General features: G+C 50.7%; 1 protein-coding gene across 2 annotated transcripts; it reads left to right on the top strand.

The window, feature by feature from the left end:
- Window positions 1-8,049: 8,049 nt before the first annotated feature.
- FUT2 (fucosyltransferase 2) lies at window positions 8,050-20,531 on the top strand. 2 transcript variants are annotated; one of them, XM_004767408.3, is made up of 2 exons: window positions 8,050-8,212; window positions 16,730-20,531. In XM_004767408.3, exon 2 carries the CDS (start codon window positions 16,732-16,734, stop codon window positions 17,749-17,751), a length of 1,020 nt encoding a protein of 339 aa, XP_004767465.1. In that variant the 5' UTR covers window positions 8,050-8,212; window positions 16,730-16,731; the 3' UTR covers window positions 17,752-20,531. The 2 variants fall into 2 exon arrangements, with proteins under 2 accessions (XP_004767465.1, XP_044933014.1); XM_045077079.1 differs by lacking the exon at window positions 8,050-8,212 and adding an exon at window positions 14,354-14,892.
- The last annotated feature ends 720 nt before the right edge of the window (window positions 20,532-21,251 follow it).

Raw genomic sequence — 21,251 nt, 5'->3', positions numbered from 1 at the left:
ACTAAAAGTTCAACCTAGAGATTCCTTTTGAGAAGTTCCTGCAAAACATGGGGCGCCTGGGTGGCTCAGTGGGTTAAGCCGCTGCCTTCAGTTCAGGTCATGATCTCAGGGTCCTGGGATTGAGCCCCACATCGGGCTTTCTGCTCAGCCGGTAGCCTGCTTCCCTTCCTCTCTTTCTGCCCGCCTCTCTGCCTACTTGTGATCTCTCACTGTCAAATAAATAAATAAAATATTTTAATTAAAAAAAAAAAAGAAGTTCCTGCAAAACAGATTCTAGAAGATCTATAAGATCACTCACTGTTCTTGCTGAGCTTCTGTAAGTATTTAGGCCAAGTTTGTTAAAACTGGACTTGTTCTTCAAATGAATTAGTCCTGATTTGGCTATCTCTGGAAATGAGGGTTATTTTTTTTTAATATTTTATTTATTTATTTGACAGAGAGAGAGAGAGAGAGAGAGATCACAAGTAGGCAGAGAGGCAGGCAGAGAGAGAGGAGGAAGGCTCCCCACCGAGCAGAGAGCCCGATGCGGGGCTCAATCCCAGGACCCCAAGATCATGACCCGAGCCGATGGCAGAGGCTCAACCCACTGAGCCACCCAGGCATCCTGAAATGAGGGTTATTTTAGAGAAAAATTATGTTTTAATAACACACCTGTATGGGTGTTAAATTCTAAAGTTGATTATTTTTAAATGTTTGTTTGCCTAAGCTAGACAACTTGAGGTAAACTTCAGAGAAGTTAGACGATCTTGCTTTTGCCAGTCAGTCAGCCCCAGATATAAGGAGCATTTCGGGAATTACAGACAGCCTTGCTGAGTGCCCCAGCACTGGCCATCCCAGATGTTACCAAGCCCTTCCACTTGTATGTGGATAAAGAAGCAGGCGTGGCCAAAGGAGTTGTGACTCAGTCTCTGGGGCCTTGACAAAGACCAGAAGCCTATTTTAGCAGGAAACTCGGTCCAGTAGCGGCTGGGTTTCCCCTTGCCTCCGCGTAATTGCTGCCACGGCCTTCCTGGTCAAGGATGCAAGCAAATTGACTTTGGGTCAACATCTCATCTTGACCACCACCCACGCTATGGAGGGCCTTCTCCGACTCCACCGGACCGGTGGGTGACAAACGCTGGAGTGACGGGGTATCAGGCCCTCCTCCTCAATGATGACTGATCGGTCTGTACTCCAGTCACTGCGGCATTACAGTCTGTCTAGCCCACGCAGGGATCCTAACTGCCCACACTTGAGACGGAGACGGAGCTGGAACCACATCCTTACCAACCTGGGGACTTGGTTTGGATGCGTTGCCGCCAAGTGGAAAACTTGGAGCCTCGCTGGAAGGGACCCTACAGCGTGATCCTGACCACTCCCACTGCTCTCAAGGTCGACGGGATGACTCCCTGGGTCCTCTACACCCGTGTCCGGCCAGCTGACCCGCGCGCCGTTCTCAAGGACTTCGTCCCAGAATGGAAAAGTCAGCCCAACAAGGACAATCCCCTAAAGCGAAGATGGCACCGTTTTCACCCCACTAATGTTGCTTACTTTTGTCAAAGACAGAGTCAGTACAGTTTAGCTCATGGTGCTCAGACAGCAATACCAACCACCGGACCTTGTTGCTGAGACCAGCCTGGACCCATGATTGGGTCCTTCCTTAGGTTCCTCTGAGAGGGGGAAATGTGGAGGCCCAGAAAAATTGAGGCCATCCCACCTCAGGCTTAGCCTTAGCCTAAGTACAGCCATCTTAGCTTCGGCAGCCATCTCCGGCCCCTAGGACCAAGGGCTGAGCTTTCCCCTACTTCACTTTAGTTCCAGAAGCCCTCACCCTGCTTTAGTAACAGGAATCCCCACCCTGCTTTAGTAATAGGAACCCATAAATACTCCTGCCTTGACTAAGCTCGGGGTCCAAGTCCCTACTCCGTTGTGTTGGGTATACTCGGACCCAAGCTTAAGCTTGTTAAATAAACCCTCGTGTGATGGCATCAGTGTTGGCTCCTTGGTGGTCTCTGGGATGCCAAAACACGGGCATAACAAGGGTAATTTACCTGAGTCAGGATCTTTTCCCAAATTGTCCCTTTCAGAGAGACTCAAGCCGGAAGGGTAGAGGAACCTGAGCCATGACCTCTGGCCCTCTGCCAATTGCAACAGTATCAAAGCACAGAAGGAAAGGGCAACTGTATCTCACGTTTCAACAAAATACTCCCGTGCCAGATCTCTCCCCAGGCCCTGCCTCCCTGACCCCGCCCCCCTCCTCCCCATCTCTCCAACTTCCTCCACCCTGCTCTGGCCTCTGGGAGCCTGGCAGGAGAAGACTCGGAGGATCCATCCTCCCAGACGCTCTCCTGCATTACCTTCCGGGGAGGTGCCCACCAGGAACCTGCCCTTCAGGTGCACAGAGCAGGTGCCACTGGCTTCCGGGAGCGGGGGGGGGTAGAGCAATAAGACCATAGTTCATTCTGTTTAATCTCAAGGCAAAAAGGAACCCAACTCTGTTCCTGGTGTTTAAAGGGCCTTGTTTGGAAGAGGAAGTGAATGACTCCTTTATTTCATGAAGGCCAAAGCAGAAATTGGCCTGCTGTCAATCATAAACTGAGCTAACCATAGACCACGCTAAATCAGTCACAAATATTTACTGAGCTCTGCCCTGAGCTCAAAGACCTCCTCCTTGTCCTCGCCACAGGGGACAGAAGGAAGCCCGGGACAGGAATGCCTTCGCCCTGTATTCCAGACCATAATGGAGCACACCATGTGTGTCTGTTACTGGTGGAGTTGTGTCCCCCAGAAAGACGGGTGGAAATCCTAATGCCCCGGGACTGCGGCATGTGTCCTTGTTTGGACATTAGAGTCTTGGCAGGTGAATTGTTATGATGAGGTCACGGTGGGGTAGGGTGGGCCTCGCCTCCCACGTGGCAGGTGACATGGATCCTCCAGGGGCATGCGCCCTGGGATGACGGGTGGAGACCGGCTTCCAGCGGAGACCAGGCTGGGAGGGATCATTTCTTTAGTACTGCTTGAAGGCTCGCAGTTTGCATCATTGTTACAGCAGACTCGGAGCACTGATACAGTTTCATGTCCGTTGAATGGCTTGGCCAAGTGCTGAGCTCCTGCCAAGCCTCTCACTTAGCACACCAGCAGATTAGAGACACAGGCTGCTGTGTTCCTGGTCAGATAGGGAACCCAGTGGCCAGCAAAGGGGAAAACACTAGGTGTGAATCTGGGAAGCCGTGGAAGCTATCGGGGCACACCCCACAGGTGACCCAGCAGCCCCATCCACCCCGCTTGTGGTTAATAAGTCTCCCCAAACTCTCAGAGGCCAGAGAGATCTTTCCAGAAGAAACTCAGTCTCATCAACCAAATGCCTCTCCCCGAATTGAGCCAACCGAGCTGGGGATCTAGGCACCTTGGGTCATGACCAGGCATTAAGCCCAACTAGAAACAGACTCCCCGGCCATATGCCCTGTGGCCGCCTTGGACTGGAAGGCAAAGAGCCAGGGAGGTGGTGTTTACTGAGTAAGGTTTGTTTCTCAGCTCAGGGGATGTCTCTTAAGGGATGTCCCTAAGCCCAACACAGAACACGCGTTGCACAGTGGCTCAGAGAAGACCCAAAGCTCCGTGACTAAGTGCGCACGTTGGCCCCAGGCTGAGGCTGGCAGGCTCCCCCTTTGCTCCTGCTGTGTGACTCTGGGGAAATGACTTCCCCTCTCTGAGGATTAAAACAGGACCGACCCAGCTGATGAACCACACACTGTCCGAAACATCCAGAAAAGGCAGAGCCACAGGGATGGAAGAAAGCAGACTGGTGGGCGCCTAGCTAGTGAGCACTTATGGGTTCCAGCTTGCTTTTTTAGGGTGGGGGAAGATGATGATGTTCCTCAATGTGGAGATGAGTGCCCACCTCTGTAGCTACTCTGGTTTATAAGACACAGATCAGCAGGCCACCATCCACCTCCCAATTGAATACTTCAAGCGATTCATACACTTGACATTTTATAGTAAGTGACACTTGACATTTTATAGTAAGTGAATTCTATCTCCACCAACTATTATAAAAAATAAACCATGCCCAACACATGGACACACTGTCAGCAGCATTAGCTATTATCACACGCAAAGCAAAGGGCGCTGTTATGCATGGGCACTGGGGAGGGGCCCCATGGATTTATTTCCACTTTTGCTTGAGGGTATGCTGCTGGAGGTTGAAAGGAAAAAAAAGGGGGGGGCGGTTTTGAGACCATCAGGGAAATCATTTGATTGGGTTTTATATGTTGTTCAGAGACTATTTAATTTTTTTTAATTTTTAAAAAAGATTTTATTTATTTATTTGACAGAGATCACAAGCAGGCAGAGAGGCAGGCACAGAGAGAGAGGAGGAAGCAGGCTCCCTGATGAGCAGAGAGCCTGATGCGGGGCTCGATCCCAGGACCCTGGGATCATGACCTGAGCCGAAGGCAGAGGCTTTGACCCACTGAGCCACCCAGGCGTCCCTATTTTTATTTATTTATTATTTTTTTAAGATTTTATTTATTTATTTGACAGACAGAGATTACAAGTAGGCAGAGAGGCAGGCAGAGAGAGAGGAGGAAGCAGGCTTGCCACTGAGCAGAGAGCCCGATGTGGGGCTTGATCTGAGGATCCTGGGATCATGACCTGAGCCGAAGGCAGAGGCTTTAACCCACTGAGCCACCCAGGCGCCCCTCCCTATTGTTTTTTTAATTAAAAAAAATTTTTTTTAATTTTTAACGTTTTTTAAAAAGATTTTAATTATTTATTTGAGATTCCAAGAGAGAAAGAGAGAGAAAGTACAAGTGGAGGGGCAAGGATCAGAGAGAGGAGGAAGCAGGACCCCCACTGAGCAGGGACACCCCCCCCACCATGTAGGACTCGATTCCAGGACCCTGAGATCATGACCTAAGCCAAAGGCAGACGCTTCACAGACTGAGCCACCCACACGTCCCGAGATGATTTAATTTTAGGGCTAGTGACAACGTGGGGTTTGCTATACATTTTTAAATATTCTTCTTTTTTTAAAGATTTTATTTATTTATTTATTTGACACACACACACACAGAGAACACAAGCAAGGGGAACAGCAGGCAGGGGCAGAGGGAGAACCAGACCCCCCCATTGATCAGCGAGCCCAATGCGGGACTCGATTCTTCTGAGAACTTGCGACATGGCCTGAACGGAAGCCATGCAGGCGCCCCCATTTTTCAGTATTCTTATTGGTCAGAGGAACACACTGAAATGTGTCCAGATTGAGTGAGAAGGCAAAGGACAGAGCAAGCCGGACTGGCAACAAGTTGAAAATCGAGCGATGGGTGTATGGGGCTTTGTTGTACCAGTCTGTCTACTTCTGAGCAAGCTGCTGAATTCAAATTCCATAGTACATTTTAAGGAAATTCACCAACGCCCTTTTTTGTGCCCAGGGACAAGCTTAGGGGTGGCCCGGCCCTGGTTTCCACCCCAGAGGGCTCCCAGTCTGATGGCAGAAGCCATAGGTAACCTTCATGGTTATGTCCATTCCTCCCCCCCTCCCTTCTTTCCTTCCTTCCCTCCTTCTTTCCAGAGCACTGCCCTCTGCCAGGAAACATTCTAGACAGTGGAGACCCAGTAATGAGCAAAAAAATGGACATGCTTCTGGCTCTCAGGGACCCGTCACCTTAATGGGAAGTGTTTCAGATAGCTAATGCTATGTAACAAGCCATCCCCAAATATCATGGCTCTAAGTGCAGAATTGATGATTTCTCCCAATTATGGGGATTGACTTGGTGGTTCCTGTCTCTGTGCGGGGTGGGAGGTCTCTAATGCATGGGGCTCAGCATGGGGCTTGGCTGGGATGGTCAGGCATACTCCCTGTGGGTTCTCTACCGCAGACAGGCTGCACTTCCTCTAGGCACACTGGCTGGACTCCGAGAGGACATGGACCAGTGTTCATGGAGATGGAGCGAGGCTTGAGTGGGACCTTGTACTGGGTTTCATTTTTGACTCTTGGCAGATACAGCAATTTTTCTTTTCTTTTCTTTCTTTCTTTCTTTCTTTCTTTTTTTTTTTTTTTTTTTGCAAATTGAAGATTTGTGGCAACCCTGTGTCAAGCAAATTTCTAGGCATCATTTTTCCAACAGCATTTGCTCACTTGCTGTCTCAGTGTCTCATTTTGGTAACTCTAGAGATATTTCAAACTTTCTCATTACTACTATATTTCTGTTGGTGATCTGCGATCAGTGATTACAACTCACTAAGAGCTCAGATGGTGGCCAGCCTTTTCTGGCCTTAAAGTATTTTCTTTTAAAGATTTTATTTATTTAACAGAGAGAGAGAGAGAGAGATCACAAGCAGGCAGAGGGGCAGGCAGAGAGAGGGGTTGAAGCAGGCTCCCCACTGAGCAGAGAGCCAGATGCAGGGCTCGATCCCAGGACCCTGAGATCATGACCTGTGCCGAAGGCAGAGGCCTAACCCACTGAGCCACCCAGGCGCCCCCATAAAGCATTTTTTAATTAAGGTGAGTAACTTTTTGTATATATTAAGATTTTATTTATTTATTTGAGAGAGAGAGAGAGCATGTGAAAGAGAATGAGAAGGGGAGAGGGATGGCGGAGAGGGAGAAGTAGAATCCCCACTGAGGCTTGATCCCAGAATCCCAGGATCATGACCTGAGCCAAAGGCAGCCGCTTGACCAGCTGAGCCCCCCAGGCACCCACGATATTTACTTTACAGTGGTTGTCCAGAACCTGACCCCCAGTATGTTGGAGGTGTGCCCACGCTCCAATCAGAAACACCGAAGATGAATGGGCAGGAGGAAGACGGGGTGGGGGTGTGTGATCTTTACACTGTGGAAATTGGCAAACACTACTTAGCAGGGATTCCCACCACCCCCACGCCCGCCAGCCCAGAGCTGGTTGCTAAGCATTTACCAGCTGCTGGTCCTGCTGACGGGGTACAAGGCTATCCTCTTGGGGAGTACTGTCCTGGGGGCATTCTGGGCATCTAGGAGGAATTTATAGTTGTCACAGTGGTTGTCTGATGTTACTGCAGCACTTAGTGACTGAGGATCAACACTGCTAAAGATGACATAGAACAGACATGTCCTGCACCCTGGTGGACTTTCGGATATCTGGTCAGACATCCATATAGGTTAAAAAAAAATCCATTTATACATTTCTGAGCCCAAGATCTGCTCTGCATATATTATAAGGCTCCCCTTGCTTCTTCATCTTTTTCTTTTTCTCCAAAGTCAGGGAAACCAGGTCACGTGGTCCTGTAGACAGTCCCACACTCTGGATTTGGCTCCTGATGCCCTCATGGTGTCCATTCACGGGGCAACTCTATCCTCCTGTTTTCTGGAAGCTGGCGCTCACCCCGGAGACTTGATCAGATTCCGATTCTTATTTTGCAGCGAAGGGGTGGACTGTGAGATTTACAGCGGGTGCAGCAAGCCTCCTGTCGCCTCACTGAGGGACCAGGAGGGGCTGCTCCACCCTGTTTCAATGTTAGGATTGTTGGGGGGGGGCGCTCTGGAGGTGCCTGCCTCATTCCCTCCCCGGAAAAGTTCCTCCTTGATCTTGGCATTTGATTTTGGCAGCGGTAGACCAGCATAGCCTGGCCGGCTGATGTACGATAACGGGATTCTGAGTTCCTGAGAATCCTCTCTGAAAGCAGGGAAAGTGAGAAGAGTTGGTATTTGCCAGGTGTTTTCCAAAATTCTGGCCTGCCTGGTTTGGAATTCTGGCTTCTCTGACTTCCTAGCTGTGCTACTTTGAGCAAGTTACTTCCCCTGTCTGTGCCTCGGTATCCCCCTCAGTACTGGAGGGTTCCTGAGAGGGTCGCCGTCACAGAATTGTGAAGACGGAATGAGGCTGACAGACCACGAAACGCTCCCGTTATTGCCGAAATAAATAAAAGCAGGACCCTGACAGGGCTGAGTCTGGAAGAGGCTGACCTGTGGGGACTCAGTCCTCCTCCTCCGGAGAGTCTTCCTGGCCTGCTTCCCAGCGGTCACGTGGGGAGGGAGGAGGCGGGGCTCCGGGCACACCTGGCTCCCCAAGTCCAGCTCACCCCGCCTCCCTACTGCTCGGGGAGGCCAGGTAGATCCTGGGCGGGGTTTTCCGGCCACTAGTGCTGGGAGGGTCAGATTTCCGAGTGAGGACTTGACCTCACGGGTGGAAGCACCCTGATCTGCTCGCAGAGCAGCCACATCGCCGGCCACCCCAATTCCTGCTGCCAGAATCAGGTGAGAGATGGTGGGGGTGGGGGGGCTCTCTCCGACCCCCAGCAAGCGGGCGAGAACACGCGCGCACACACATACGCACGCGCGCTCACGGGGCGGGAGGCTGGGACGTACTCGAACTCAGGAATCCCTCCTCTGGGATGCGCCCTCCTCTGAGTCTCCAAAAAGAGAGGGTCCATCCTTTACAGCCCAGGCGCCCCCCCCCTCTGCTTCCAGCCCCCCAGCCGTCTCCCCTCTGGACTACCCTCACCTTCCCTCCTAGCAGATCTGTTACCTGAAACCCCACCCTCCTCCATCACCCCCCATTCTCCCCTCCCCCGCCTCAGGCTGCCAGCTCCCTCCCTCCATCAACCGTTTCCTGGAACCTACCTGAGAATCACTGTGCAGACTTGTAGTACTTGAGTTTCCTGGTCGCTTCTCGGGGTCTGCTCCCCGTCCTCCGGGAGGGACGCGGGACCCAACCACAGGACCCAGGGGTCCTTAGAGTCCCCAACTCTCCCCCCGCCCACCCGCCGACCGTGGCCCCAGGGATCCCTGGCTCCGGAGTCACACCTTCCGTTCCAGTCCTGGGAATCACGGTGGGGGCTTGAAAGTGGTGGCCTTACTTCTGGGTCCCAAGTCCTTCCCCAGAGAAGTGCTTACAGTGTGAATTCCGGGCTGTGGGAATGACAGGACAAACCAGCAGTGCCCAGAGCGGTAGGGGAGGGGACTGAACTAGGTGATCTGGGCTTACCTGGGGGAGAGGCTGCGAAGGGGTAGGGAGGGGGCTTTCCGTGCGGAGGAGACCAGACACGCAAATCACAGGGTGTGACCACTGGGCCTCGGGACGTGGGAGACGGAGTTATTTCTTGGTGGCAATGCCTGCCTGGGTGGGGTTGGGAAGCCCGGGGAGGGCGGTGAGCTGAGGAGGGGGGGGCCAGGCCAGCTCGCGGGATGGAGCCGGATGGGGGCGGGGAGGCGCCTGGGGCTAGGCTCCAGATGGGGGGAGGACGGAGAGGACTAGGTTCATCCTGGAACTTGAGACCGAGAGTTTTAAAAAAATTACGGATAGATATTGGTGGCCCCATTTTTCCGAGGGACCTGGAGGCTGGGCTCCTTCTTCAAAGTTGGGGCCCCGAGGTTCTCCACTCGGCCTGGGGCAATCGCCCAAGGGACGGCAGCCAGGGGACCCGGATGAAGGAAGGGATCTTGACCCTTCCTCTTTTTTTTCTTTTTGGTTTTTGTTTGTTTGTTTGTTTGTTTGTTTAAAGATTTTACCTATTTATTTGAGATGGAGCAAGAGGGGGCGAGCACGAGCTAGAGCCGAGGGACCGAGGGAGGGGGAAGCAGCCTCCCCACTGAGCAGGGAGTCAGACGCGGGGTTCGATTCCAGGACCCCGGGATCTTGACCTGAGCGGAACCGACTGAGCCCTGCCGGTGCCCTATGACCCTTCCTCTTGCCCCTCCCTCCCTGGCTGGCCGCAACTTGCGTGAGGCTGCAGGTAGCCAGGACCGATAACGAGGTGCACTTCCTGACTTCCAGGAAGGGGGTGTGGTGGGGAAAGCAGGCTCCTCCCACTTGCCCCAAGCAGCCGGGTTTTCCATCAAGCCTCTCCCCGGGGCTGGCTGGTTGGCTGTTGGCAGTCCCCCAAACCTCCCCACGGGTGTCAGGCGGGCCAGCCGCTCTCCCAGACTCCCTGTGCCCAGCTCTGCGCCCCAGCTCTGGCCTTTCCCCAGGATTGCCCCCCAGGCCCCTCTCTGACTAGTCCCCGAGCCTCACTTTGCCTTTGCTTTCAAATGGGCCTGTTTGCACCACCTACAGGACTGGGCCACGCCCTTAAGCATCCAGTTCGGATTTCCGAACCCACGTTGAGCTCACACAGCCCTGGAGAGCAATAAGCCCCAAGTTTTAGATGACAACACTGAGAAGTAAAGGCCCTCGGTCAAGGTCATATAGCCAACCAGAGGCTGATGACGGCAATACCCTGAGCTTCTCTCCAGATCTGCCCCCACTCCCAGACACTGGCCTGACTTAACCCTGTAAGCCTCCCTCCCTCCTCTCCCCGCAGCCTGGCTCAAGGACAGGGGGGCCAAGGTCTGCAGGTGTTTCCCTTAGGCCCTCAACAGTGGACCCTCCCTCTTCCCGAGGGAGGAAGCAGGAAACCACCAAGGAAGCTGAGAGAGACTCTGTTCTAGAACATTCTGTCTTCCTTCCGCGCGCCCCCCCACCCCAACAGAACTAGCCTTCTTGTCTTTCTGTCTGCTGTCAACGTATTTCCAGGGGATATTCAGGGCGAGCTCAGAAATTACGAGGTTTGATTGTGAAGGTCATCCTTCCAGTATTCATTTTTTTACCTACTTGATGCTGGGAAATGGATTCAGAAGAAAAAAAAAGAGAGAGAACTCAACACATGGAGATGTTGGCAGACACCTGGGCAAGGAGGAAAAGCAACAGATGGATCATGACTGGGTCCTGACAGGTGGACACAGACCCATATTCCTTCTGCCTCCATTTCCTGCGCACCTACTGTGTGTTGAGCCCCATGTCCGGGGGCTGCCGGGGACACAGAGGGAATAAGACTGACGCTGTCCCTTCCTTCGCGGAGCTGTGTGTGTGATCAGGAGACTGGGACTGAATGATCCTAACAGGGACTCACTTGGAGATGCAGAATTGGGACAGAACAGGGGACAGAGCTGGACTGAGTGCGGGCAGGTCCATCCCGCCTGTTTTATTTCTCTGTCCCTCTCTTTCCGTCTCTCACCCTGTCTCACGGTTTTTCCGTTCTGTCTCTCTCCCGGTCTCCCTCTTTCTCTCTGTGTCTCCATCTCTCTTTGTCTTTCTCTCCTCCTGCTCTCTCTGGCTCTGTCCTTGTCTTCCTCTCAGTCTAGTTCCTCTTCTTTCTCTTTCCCTGTCTCTTTTTCCATCTCTTTCCTCTCTCCTTCCCTCCATCCTTCCGCCCTCCCACAAGCATTTCCCTTGGTGCCTTTTGTCCCACGTCCTGTACTTGGTAAATTCGGAACGAGACAGAGGAGCCAGGTCGACTCCTTGCCCTTCGAAGGCTCACAATCTAGTTGGCAAAAGGAAGAGAGAAACACCCAGAACAAGTGGGAAGAAGGCACAAGGCCACTCCGCAGGGAGCACTCCCTCCTCCTACCTGGACTGGCCCCTCTTTCCCCAGCTTCCTCCTGCCTCCCAGCCTCCAGACAGTTCCTTCTACCCAGAGTCATGAGGAGTCGTGTTGGGACCCGGACAGGAATGTAAGTGCAGGTGGCCTCGAGGAAACAGGAACCAGGAAGCCATCAGGGGTGCAGTCATACTGTCCATTTTTCCCTCACGACCCTCTTTTTATTCTCAGGTCGAATCCCCTGTGTTCATGGATTTCTCTGGCCCTTAGTATGGCATCTTACTTAGTATGGGTGCGCGTGAGTCCTAATAGGCTGATTGGCCACCAGCCCCACCGCCAGCCAGCCACCCCCTCTCTGCTCCCGACTTCAGATTCCCAAGGGGGAGAATCTGCTTGACACAGATGGTCTCTTGAGCCGTCCCCCAGGCCCACACATCATGAGCTGGCAATAAAGAGGCCCACAGATCACACGATATACCATGGGCTGTGTTCTAGTTTTGCTTTTATTTATTTGGTTTTTTAAGATTTTATTTACTTATTTGAGAGAGAAAGGGAATGAGAGCAAGCAAGCATGAGAGGGAGAAGGTCAGAGGGAGAAGCAGACCCCTTGCTGAGCAGGGACCCCCCCCCCACACCAATGCGGAACTCGATCCTGGGGCTCCAGGATCATGACCTGAGCAGAAGGCAGTTGCTCAGCCAACTGAGTGCCCTGTTTTAGTTTTTTTTATAAGATACTGGTCATGTTGAATTAGCGTCAACCTTAAGATGACCTCGTTTTAACTTGGTCACTTCTCTGAAGACCCCTGTCCCCAGATGAAGTCATATCCTGCAGTATCACGAGTTAGTCTTCGACTGGGTGCCTGGGTGGCTTAATTGTTAAGCGTCTGCCCTCAGCTCAGGTCATGGTCCCAGCATCCTGGGATCAAGCCCCACATCAGGCTCCAGCCCCACATCAGGCTCCCTGCTTGGCCCAAGGAAGTCTGCTTCTTCTCCCACTCCCCCTGCTTGTGTTCCCTTCCTCTCTCTGTGTCTCTCTCTGTCAAATAAATAAATGAAATATTTTTAATGCTTTTTTAAATCTTTAAAGATTAAATGAATGAATAAATAAAATATATCATATATAATAATAAATAATATATAATAATAAAATATAATAATATATATCATCTTAATTATATATAATAATATATAATAATAATATAATATAATACATTATATATTATTATTATTTATTATATTATAAAATAAATAATTTAAAGATAAATACATGAAATCTTTTTAAAAGATTTTTTTAAATCTTTAAAGATTTAAAAAATCTTTAAAAAGGATTTCATTTATTTATTTACTTGATAGAGAGAGAGAGAGATCACAAGTAGGCAAGAGGCAGGCAGAGAGAGAGGGAGAAGCAGGCTCCCCGCTGAGCAAAGAGCCTGATGCGGGGCTTGATCCCAGGACCCTGAGATCATGACTGGAGCCGAAGGCAGAGGCTTAACCCACTGAGCCACCCAGGCATCCCAATAATAAAGTCTTTAAAAAAAAAAGGAGTTATCATTCAATATACCTACTGCAGAAAGACACAATCCAACACACAGTGCACAAGGTCTATGGGTTGGGGGAGCAACAATATAGTTCCTTGATCCAGTCTATGCTTTGGTTGCTGTCATACATATGCTTTATCTCAGACCCTCATCTCCATAATAATAAAAAATCGGACATTCCTCAGGGTAAGGAGAACCGCACATACTCACCCACTACTCAGAGGGACAGTCCCCAAAGTCAGCTTAGTCCACCATGTCTATACCTGGTCGTGCGGGGCTACCCTGGCTGGTTCCAGAACTCACCAACCTCGGAGTGAAATTCATTCCTCTTGTAGGTTTCCATCTCATCCATCCTCCACGTGTGACTCCTCCAAATTCTGTGACCTAAATGCTAGATTTGACCATGACCATGACCAGTGTGAAAATGGTGCCTGGCCCAGAGCCCCCACAAAACAGCACTGTTTGCTTTGTAAGTGAGGATCTCAAAAGGTATTGGTTTTGTCCTCAGGCCAGGTGGTTTGAATCCTCAGAAAGGTGGAGTTACTTGTCCAGAATCCCACAGCTAATGAGGGTGGGAGCCTGCAGTCAGTAGCCTGTGACCAGAGCGTGTGCCGGTAGCCGCAGAGTTATGGGTCCTCGTGGTCCCTGAACGAAGTGCATTCTGTGTTGGGTTTAGGGAGCAGAAGCTTCACTTCCGGTGGCCATGAGGAAGGGGCCTGATCTGGAACTTTGACCGGGAAGACAGAATCCTCAGCATCAGCTCGGTTGTGAAGTGAACTTTATTCAGCAAATCCAGCCTCCCTGGCTCTTTACATTCAAGACGAATGGGGCAAGAGGAGGTTGTACCATCCAGGAGTTCACTTGGGGTTAAACTCAACATCCAATGATGACCCATGGGGCCCAGACCCCACCTGAGTTGGTTTAACTCAAACCCAGGCATCTAGTGGAGAAACTGGAGTTTCTTCTGGAAAGATAATGCAGAGCGCCTGGGTGGCTTGGTGAAGTATCTGCCTTGAGCTCAGGTCATGATCTTGGGATCCTGGGATGGAGCCCCATGTCAGGTTCCCTGCCAGTGGGGAGCCTGCTTCTCCCTCTCCTCCCTGCTCATGCTCTCTATCACTCTCTCTCTCTCTCTCTCTCAAATAAATAAAAACTTAGAGAAAGAAAGGTAATACATGTGATCTTAGTGGGTCAGATGATGGTAGCAATGAGTTAGAAACAGGGATATTGCTATATGAGGTCCCATGCCAACTTTCATTGGCTATAATCATTAAGGACCACACCTGCACAGGTTCTGGAGGCTTCCCAGGTTGAACCAGGTCACGCCCTGCTTGATTTAGCCCCACTATTCTCTTCTTAATGGCCACTTGAGTCAATACTTAGACCAGGAACCCAAGCCCTGGACCACGTTAACCAGAGACCTTTCATCTTGAATCTACCTTTGCGCACAGCCTCCAGGATATGCTTTGATTAAATCCTGCTCAGGAGGAAGAGTTTTAAAAAGAATGATTGGGAAGCTCTCGTGCACAGGGAAGGAAGAGGGAAGCCTTTGAAAGAGCTAGGAAAGCAGAAACGTCTCATTTTTCTGACTCTTCCCCATCTCCCCATTCCCATTTTTCCAGTTCCACAGTTGTTCAGTGGCCAATCCTGGACTTCTGACTGTGGCAACATGGTACAAGTGTTGTTCCAGCCTGGACTGTGGAATGACAAAGCCCATTGGTCATTCCTGGATGCAGTCTTTAATGAAGTGTTAACTGTAGTCAGCCTAAGTCATCTTGCTTGTTCCACTTGTCCTGACTGGCTTCTGCCATGTAATAGGGAGTCAGCACCAACTCATTCCCTGCTTTCTTCCACTTTCAACTGTTTGGATTATGCTCAACAACCGTATCTTCAAACCCCTCTCCTTTGGGGGCTTTTACTTTGTTTCAGGGAGTCCCAGTGTAGGAGCTTCATGAACAGCTTTGCTCTACAGATCACTGGTCCAACTTGTATGGCCTGGGATGGAGAATTCTCAATGTCCCCTACCTCCTTTGATACTACGGTAAATCCCATGTGCTCTCGGAAGGTCCATCCAGTGCAACCACCCCACTCCTGGAACTGATTTCTGTTACAACCAGAGTTGAAAAGAACAGGCTGTATAAGTATATGAGGGCGATTTTCTCTGGGTTTTCTTGGCCAGTTCTCTTTATGTCTCTGCACATCCCTTCAGGTGTCTCCCCGTTACTGGCTACCTCTGCTTCAGCCTGCATCTGTCCTGTCCCAGCCACTCTAGCCCCGCCTCTCTCAACATCACCTGCTGTGGTCTCCTACAATGGTATTTGGTCTTTGTCCCTAGTTCCAGCACATGGCTCCTGAAACCCTTGGCATTTCCTGAGTGATAGGCTGATAGGAGTGTCTTCTGCTTTGATGAGGTGACTCTTCTCAGGGCCCTAGGTAGCTTCAGGGTCTGGTCACCAGAAAGACCAAGCTTGAAGAGATTCGAACTTCCGAACTTCCGTCTCCAGCCCCCAACCTCCGGGGAGGGGAGAAGGACTGAAGATTAAGTTAATCACCAGTGACTGATGATTTAATCAAGTGTGTCTACATAATGAAACCTCCATAAAATCCCTAAATGGGTTTTGGAGAGCCTTTGAGTTGGCAAACACAGCCATGAGCCAGGAAGGTGGTCCAGGGAGATAGAAGCTCCCTCTGGATCTTACCTAGGTACTACCTCTGGTTATTCATCTGTCTCCTTTATCATAAACTGGCAAACATAAGTAAAGTGCCTTTCTGAGTTCTGCCAGCCATTCTAGGAGACTATCAAACCTAAGGAGGGGGTCAGTCAAAAGAAGCATGAATGACTCAGGACTTATAGGGGGTGTATGAAGTGGGACTGAACTCTTTAACCTCTCAGATCTGATACTAAGTCAGGTAGACAATGTCAAAATCTAATTGAATTGTTGAATTCAGCTGGGTGTCGGACACCCGGGGGAGAAGAAAACCAACTCTCACCTGCCAGTTGCCTTCTGACCTTTCAGTAAAAATATTCGAGAGAGAATTGACCAACTCATCTTTTAGAGCCGGCCTACAACCTGTCGTGACCAGTAAATGGCAAAGCCACCGTGGAACCCGGTGTTTATCTTGTGCTTGGGTTGGCTGTGGCCAGGAGGGTAGGCAAGCTACATGGTTGAATTCAGGATGGGTTGGGCCATTTCCCTTCAAAGGAAATATAGGTAGGCAGGGCATGCAAAGATGGACCTCTCTAGGAACTGGATCCCCAGTAAATAGTAGGTTTATACACATGTACTCCCTATCTGTAGACACCCATGTATGTATATTCAGGCTATAAACACCCACATTCAAACATACAAGGTATATATACATAATGTGTGTTCATGTGTGTGTATATATGTCCACACTATGTTATATAGCATACACACCCATGTATGTACACGAGATAGATACTTTTCTACAAAACAACGTACACATATCCGTTAAATGTAGGCAAATGTACACACACCCACATAGGTATACAGTGTGTAGATACCCGTATGCACGCGCACACACACTCTTGCAATGCACGGGCCGTATGTGAATACACACGGTGTAGTCAGATCCTGTAAACAGGAGCATATGAACTGCATGTAAACACACTCCCATCACACCCTCTGGAGACCCACCTCCGTACACGCACCTGAGTGTTCACGCTCCTGGAGACACACACACACAGCAAAGCCATCTGCACACACACACACACACACACACAGTATCTGCACACACAGCTGCCCTTGCTCATTCATGAACCCCACTAGGGCCTCCAAATACCCCAACCCCACCTCCCCACCCCACCCCACCCCCACCCCCCCAGCTAACATTCCCTGCTCTCCCTTCCCTGACAGCCATGCTCAGCAATCAGACGCCTTTCTTCTTCCCCATGGTCCACTTCGTCCTCTTTGTCTTCACGGCTTCCACCATATTTCACATTCAGCAACGGCTAGCGAAGATTCGCCCCACATGGGACATTGACACGCTGGTTTTGGCGACGGAAAGTCCCACCAGCCAGCTGCCCCGGGGCATGTGGACGATCAACGCCATTGGCCGCCTGGGGAACCAGATGGGCGAGTACGCCACCCTGTACGCCCTGGCCAAGATGAACGGGCGGCCGGCCTTCATCCCGGCCGAGATGCACAGCACGCTGGCCCCCATCTTCCGGATCAGCCTCCCGGTCCTGCACGGCAGCACGGCCGGCCGCATCCCCTGGCAGAACTACCACCTGAACGACTGGATGGAGGAGCGCTACCGCCACATCCCCGGGGAGTACGTGCGCCTCACCGGCTACCCCTGCTCCTGGACCTTCTACCACCACCTGCGAGACGAGATCCTGCAGGAGTTCACCTTGCACGACCACGTGCGGGAGGACGCCCAGAAGTTTCTAAGGGGCCTGCAGGTGAATGGGAGACAGCCAAGCACCTTCGTGGGAGTCCACGTGCGCCGGGGGGACTACGTGCGCGTCATGCCGCAGGTGTGGAAGGGCGTGGTCGCCGACCGGCGGTACCTGGAGCAGGCCCTGGCCTGGTTCCGGGCCCGCTACGACTCCCCCGTCTTTGTGGTCTCTAGCAATGGCATGACCTGGTGTCGGGAGAACATCGACGCCTCCCTGGGGGACGTGGTGTTCGCGGGCAATGGCATCGAGAACTCCCCTGCCAAGGACTTTGCGCTGCTCACGCAGTGTAACCACACCATCATGACCATTGGGACATTTGGAATCTGGGCTGCCTACCTCGCAGGTGGCGAGACCATCTACCTAGCCAATTACACCCTGCCGGACTCCCCCTTCCTCAAACTCTTTAAGCCAGAGGCAGCTTTCCTGCCTGAGTGGATTGGGATCCAGGCAGACCTCTCCCCACTACTCAAGCACTGATATTAGGCGGCCCTTGGCCCCTCCTCCTTTGCTGGCTCCAAGAGCAGATCCCCAAGGCACAGGGAACATATTGTTACATGTACCAGGACACTTCCTTCCTGCAAGTCACTGACTTGCTGAATTAACCTATTTATGTGTCCTCTACAAGAGGACACAAAGTTGGGGCATCTCTGGGGTTAGTTAAGTCAGCAGCACAGCAGTGTCATCGGTGACCCCTGTTCCATCTCTCGTGTTCAACTGCTGTCAACTCCTCTCAGACTGGCTCCCTCATGGTCCCAAAAGGGCTGCCACATAACCGGGTGTCACATACAGACAGCCTCGTCATGAGGCAGCAAAAAGAACTTCATTCTTGGGACCCTTTTGAAGAATGAGAGAAAGATTTCAAAGCCCTCCAGCAATTTCCACCCTGCCCTCCCAGCCCCCGCATAGCTCATTGACCGGAAGTGTGTTAAGTGCCCACCTGACCCATTAGAGGGCAAAGTGAAGAAGACCCTGGGATTGGTTTAGCTTCAGATCAATAAATCTTTGCTCTCTCCAGCTGGGGAGTTGATCGCCTCCTCTGGAAGACATGGAGGCTTGCAGAAAGAGAACAGGTGCTCCTAACGAGAAAGAAGATGCAACACAAAACGGAGAATCCCTGAATTGTGTGCATTGTTTGCTGCACAAAGGCATTTGGCCAAGGGGGTTGATGGAGCTCTGGGAGAGTCAACAGCCTACTCTCCAAGCCACGTGTCCCTGGTACCGTGTCCACCTGGAGGACTCACTGTTTTCTAGTGCATCTGCCCAGACTTGAGACCTTTTCCCCAGTTTTCCCAAGAGTGCTGCCCTACTGGCCAGTAGCTGGTGTGCTTCTAAGACCTCCCGCCCCAATTCGGCAATCCTGGCTTCCTAGGGCTTAGGATGATTCCTGGTGAGAACCCAGAGCCCAGCAGGGCTCAGTGAACTTGAAGAGTCTGTTCTTTTTAAGTGTCTGTGGTGGTGCATCTAACAGCATCCCTGCTAGCAAAGGTTGGATTAACAAAACATAGTGGCTTGAAGTTACAGCAATTTAGGATTTCCTACAATCTTGTGGGTCAGCTGGGGGCTCTCTTCTCCATGCGGTGTTGGTGGAGGCCTCATGCCGCTGTTGTTTTTGTGGAGTACAGTTCCCCTCAGTCGTCAACATCATGAAAGCGGCCTCCATGCTATGAGGAAGCCCAGCCCCACTCTGGGGCCACGGGTGGGTGCTCCAATTAGCAGTCTTCGCTGAGGTCAACTTCCGAGTTCAGGGTGGGCATCCGATGTGCTGCCACATGTCGTTCAAGTCAGTCTAGCAACCAGCTGAGGTTCCTGACAATGTGTGGCAGAGAGCAGCCCTATCTCGATTCTTGATTCACAGTCTGTGAGCACAACAATACAATTATTCAATGCTGTGAAGTTCTGGAGTCATTTGTGATATAGCCAGAGATAAACTAAATGGAAGATTCTCTTTATCTGCGGACACTTTTGTGACTTGGGCATGATCTAGGCAAAACTTGAATGTCCCCACCTGACTTGAGATCCCACACGCTAAGGCCCTGTCGCAGGGGGAATCTGGTTATACATGAGAGCACAACCAGGCCAGTGTGGCTGGAACACATGGAGACAGGTGGGAGAGAAGTTAGCAGGGTCGACCATGAAAGGCCTAGTGGACCATGGCAAGGACTTTGAGTTTTATTCTAAGACCAAGAGGAAGCCATCAGAGGGTGCTTATCAGGGGAGTAACACAATCTGATTTGCTGTGTGGAGGAAGGGCTGTAGGGGTGAGAGAGGGGTGAAGACCAGGGAGAAGGCTACTGTAACGATCCTAGCAAAAAGTGGTGGTGGGCCAAGGAGGTCTTTCAAGGGCTCAGCAGATACTGCTAGTGTCTCTCTGCCAGTCTGACAATCTTGAAAGATCTTGATGCCTCAATCAGAATGCTGTTTGAGTCAAGCATTCACCATGGGCCAATGACCTGTGCGGAAAGGTCACGGAGTTGGTCTGAAAGGAAGGTAATTAAAAAATATTAGGACTGGGGGGGGGGGGGCGGGGCCTGGGTGGCTCAGTGGGTTAAGCTTCTGCCTTCTTCTGTTCAGGTCATGATCTCAGAGTCCTGGGATCAAAGCCCACATCGGGTTCTCTGCTTGGCAGGGACTCTGCTTCCCCTTCTTCCTCAGTGCTCACACTCTCTCTCTCTCTCAAATAAATAATCAATTAATTTTAAAAAACTAAATAAAAATGTAAGAAAGAACATAAGGATTGGGAAGATGCTCCGCAATTGAGCATATGGAGAAACATGTTTGCCACTTGTGTTTCAGTGACTGAAGCACGTCAAGCGGTCACACCCAATGTCAAGAACGACCCATGCTTATACCGCAGAATATTTGCACTCTGACGGCCACCTCATATCTTGCAGGCCCCAAAGTCTCTCCACCTGGTTCTCTTGGAGCCCTTTCCTTTTGGCTTAGTACCCACAGAATGGTGCCACAGTACCCATTGTGCTGATAAGTCTCTGCCTCAGTAACTCTATTTAACTCATTCAAATTTCTCGTCCGAATTTAGATTTTCTATTTATTTTTTTATTTTATTTCTTTAAGTAGACTCCATGCCCAACCTGAACTCATGAACTCATGACCCTGAGAACAAGGGTCAATGGTGTACCCACTGAGCCAGTCAGGTGACCCCCCCCCATGTGATTTTATACAGCTGGAATGGGGTGATGGTTGCTGGACCAGGGTTTGCTATTTTAAAAATAAATAAATCCTTAATTATTTTGTCTATACATTTGGCATTCTCTCTTTTAATGTACATTTTAAATGTATTGGGGGACGCATTGCATGGTCCTCAGTTAAAACAACAACATGATTGGCAGTCATTTCCAAAGATGGTCATGACCCCATCTCCCCATAGCTCTAACCACCCAGATCTTCCCCCGCCCATCCCCATCTCAGTACATGGCACTATCCATTCACTTCGACTAAAAACTTAACTCACTCTAGATTCTTGCTCTCACATTCCATCCACCGGCAAGTTCTGCCGACTTTCCCTTCAAAATATACCCTGAATTGGACCTTTCCTTCCTCTACCATCACCACTCTATCCAGGTCACCACCACCTTTGCCTGGACACCTACAAAAGTCTCTTTCAAAACATACTAAGGGGTGCCTGGCTGGCTCAGTTGGCAGAGCGTGCAACTCTTGATCTTGAAGTCATGAGTTCAAGCCTACTTAAAAAAAAAAAAAAAGTGAGTGTGTGTGTGTGTGTATGTGTGTGTGATTCTGTATCACAATGCCAAGAAAGCTAGGATGTCAAGACTATATTGAAGACATGCCTTGAAGAATGGGTTTGATTTTCACTACCAGCAAGCAATGATGGTGGACCAGTGAGGTCATGGTGGAAGTGCAGCGAAGAGACCCATGAGATGACCAGATTTCAAAATTCACCATAAAGCTAAAGTTACCTTGACAAAATTGTACTGGCATAAAAGATAGACAGATCGGGG

This window comes from Mustela putorius, unplaced genomic scaffold (assembly GCF_011764305.1).
Source record: "Mustela putorius furo isolate JIRA1106 unplaced genomic scaffold, ASM1176430v1.1 tig00000196_pilon_pilon_pilon, whole genome shotgun sequence".
Classification (NCBI taxonomy): domain Eukaryota; kingdom Metazoa; phylum Chordata; class Mammalia; order Carnivora; family Mustelidae; genus Mustela; species Mustela putorius.
Note: the sequence above shows the minus strand (reverse complement) of the source record. Positions and strands in the feature narration are given on the sequence as shown.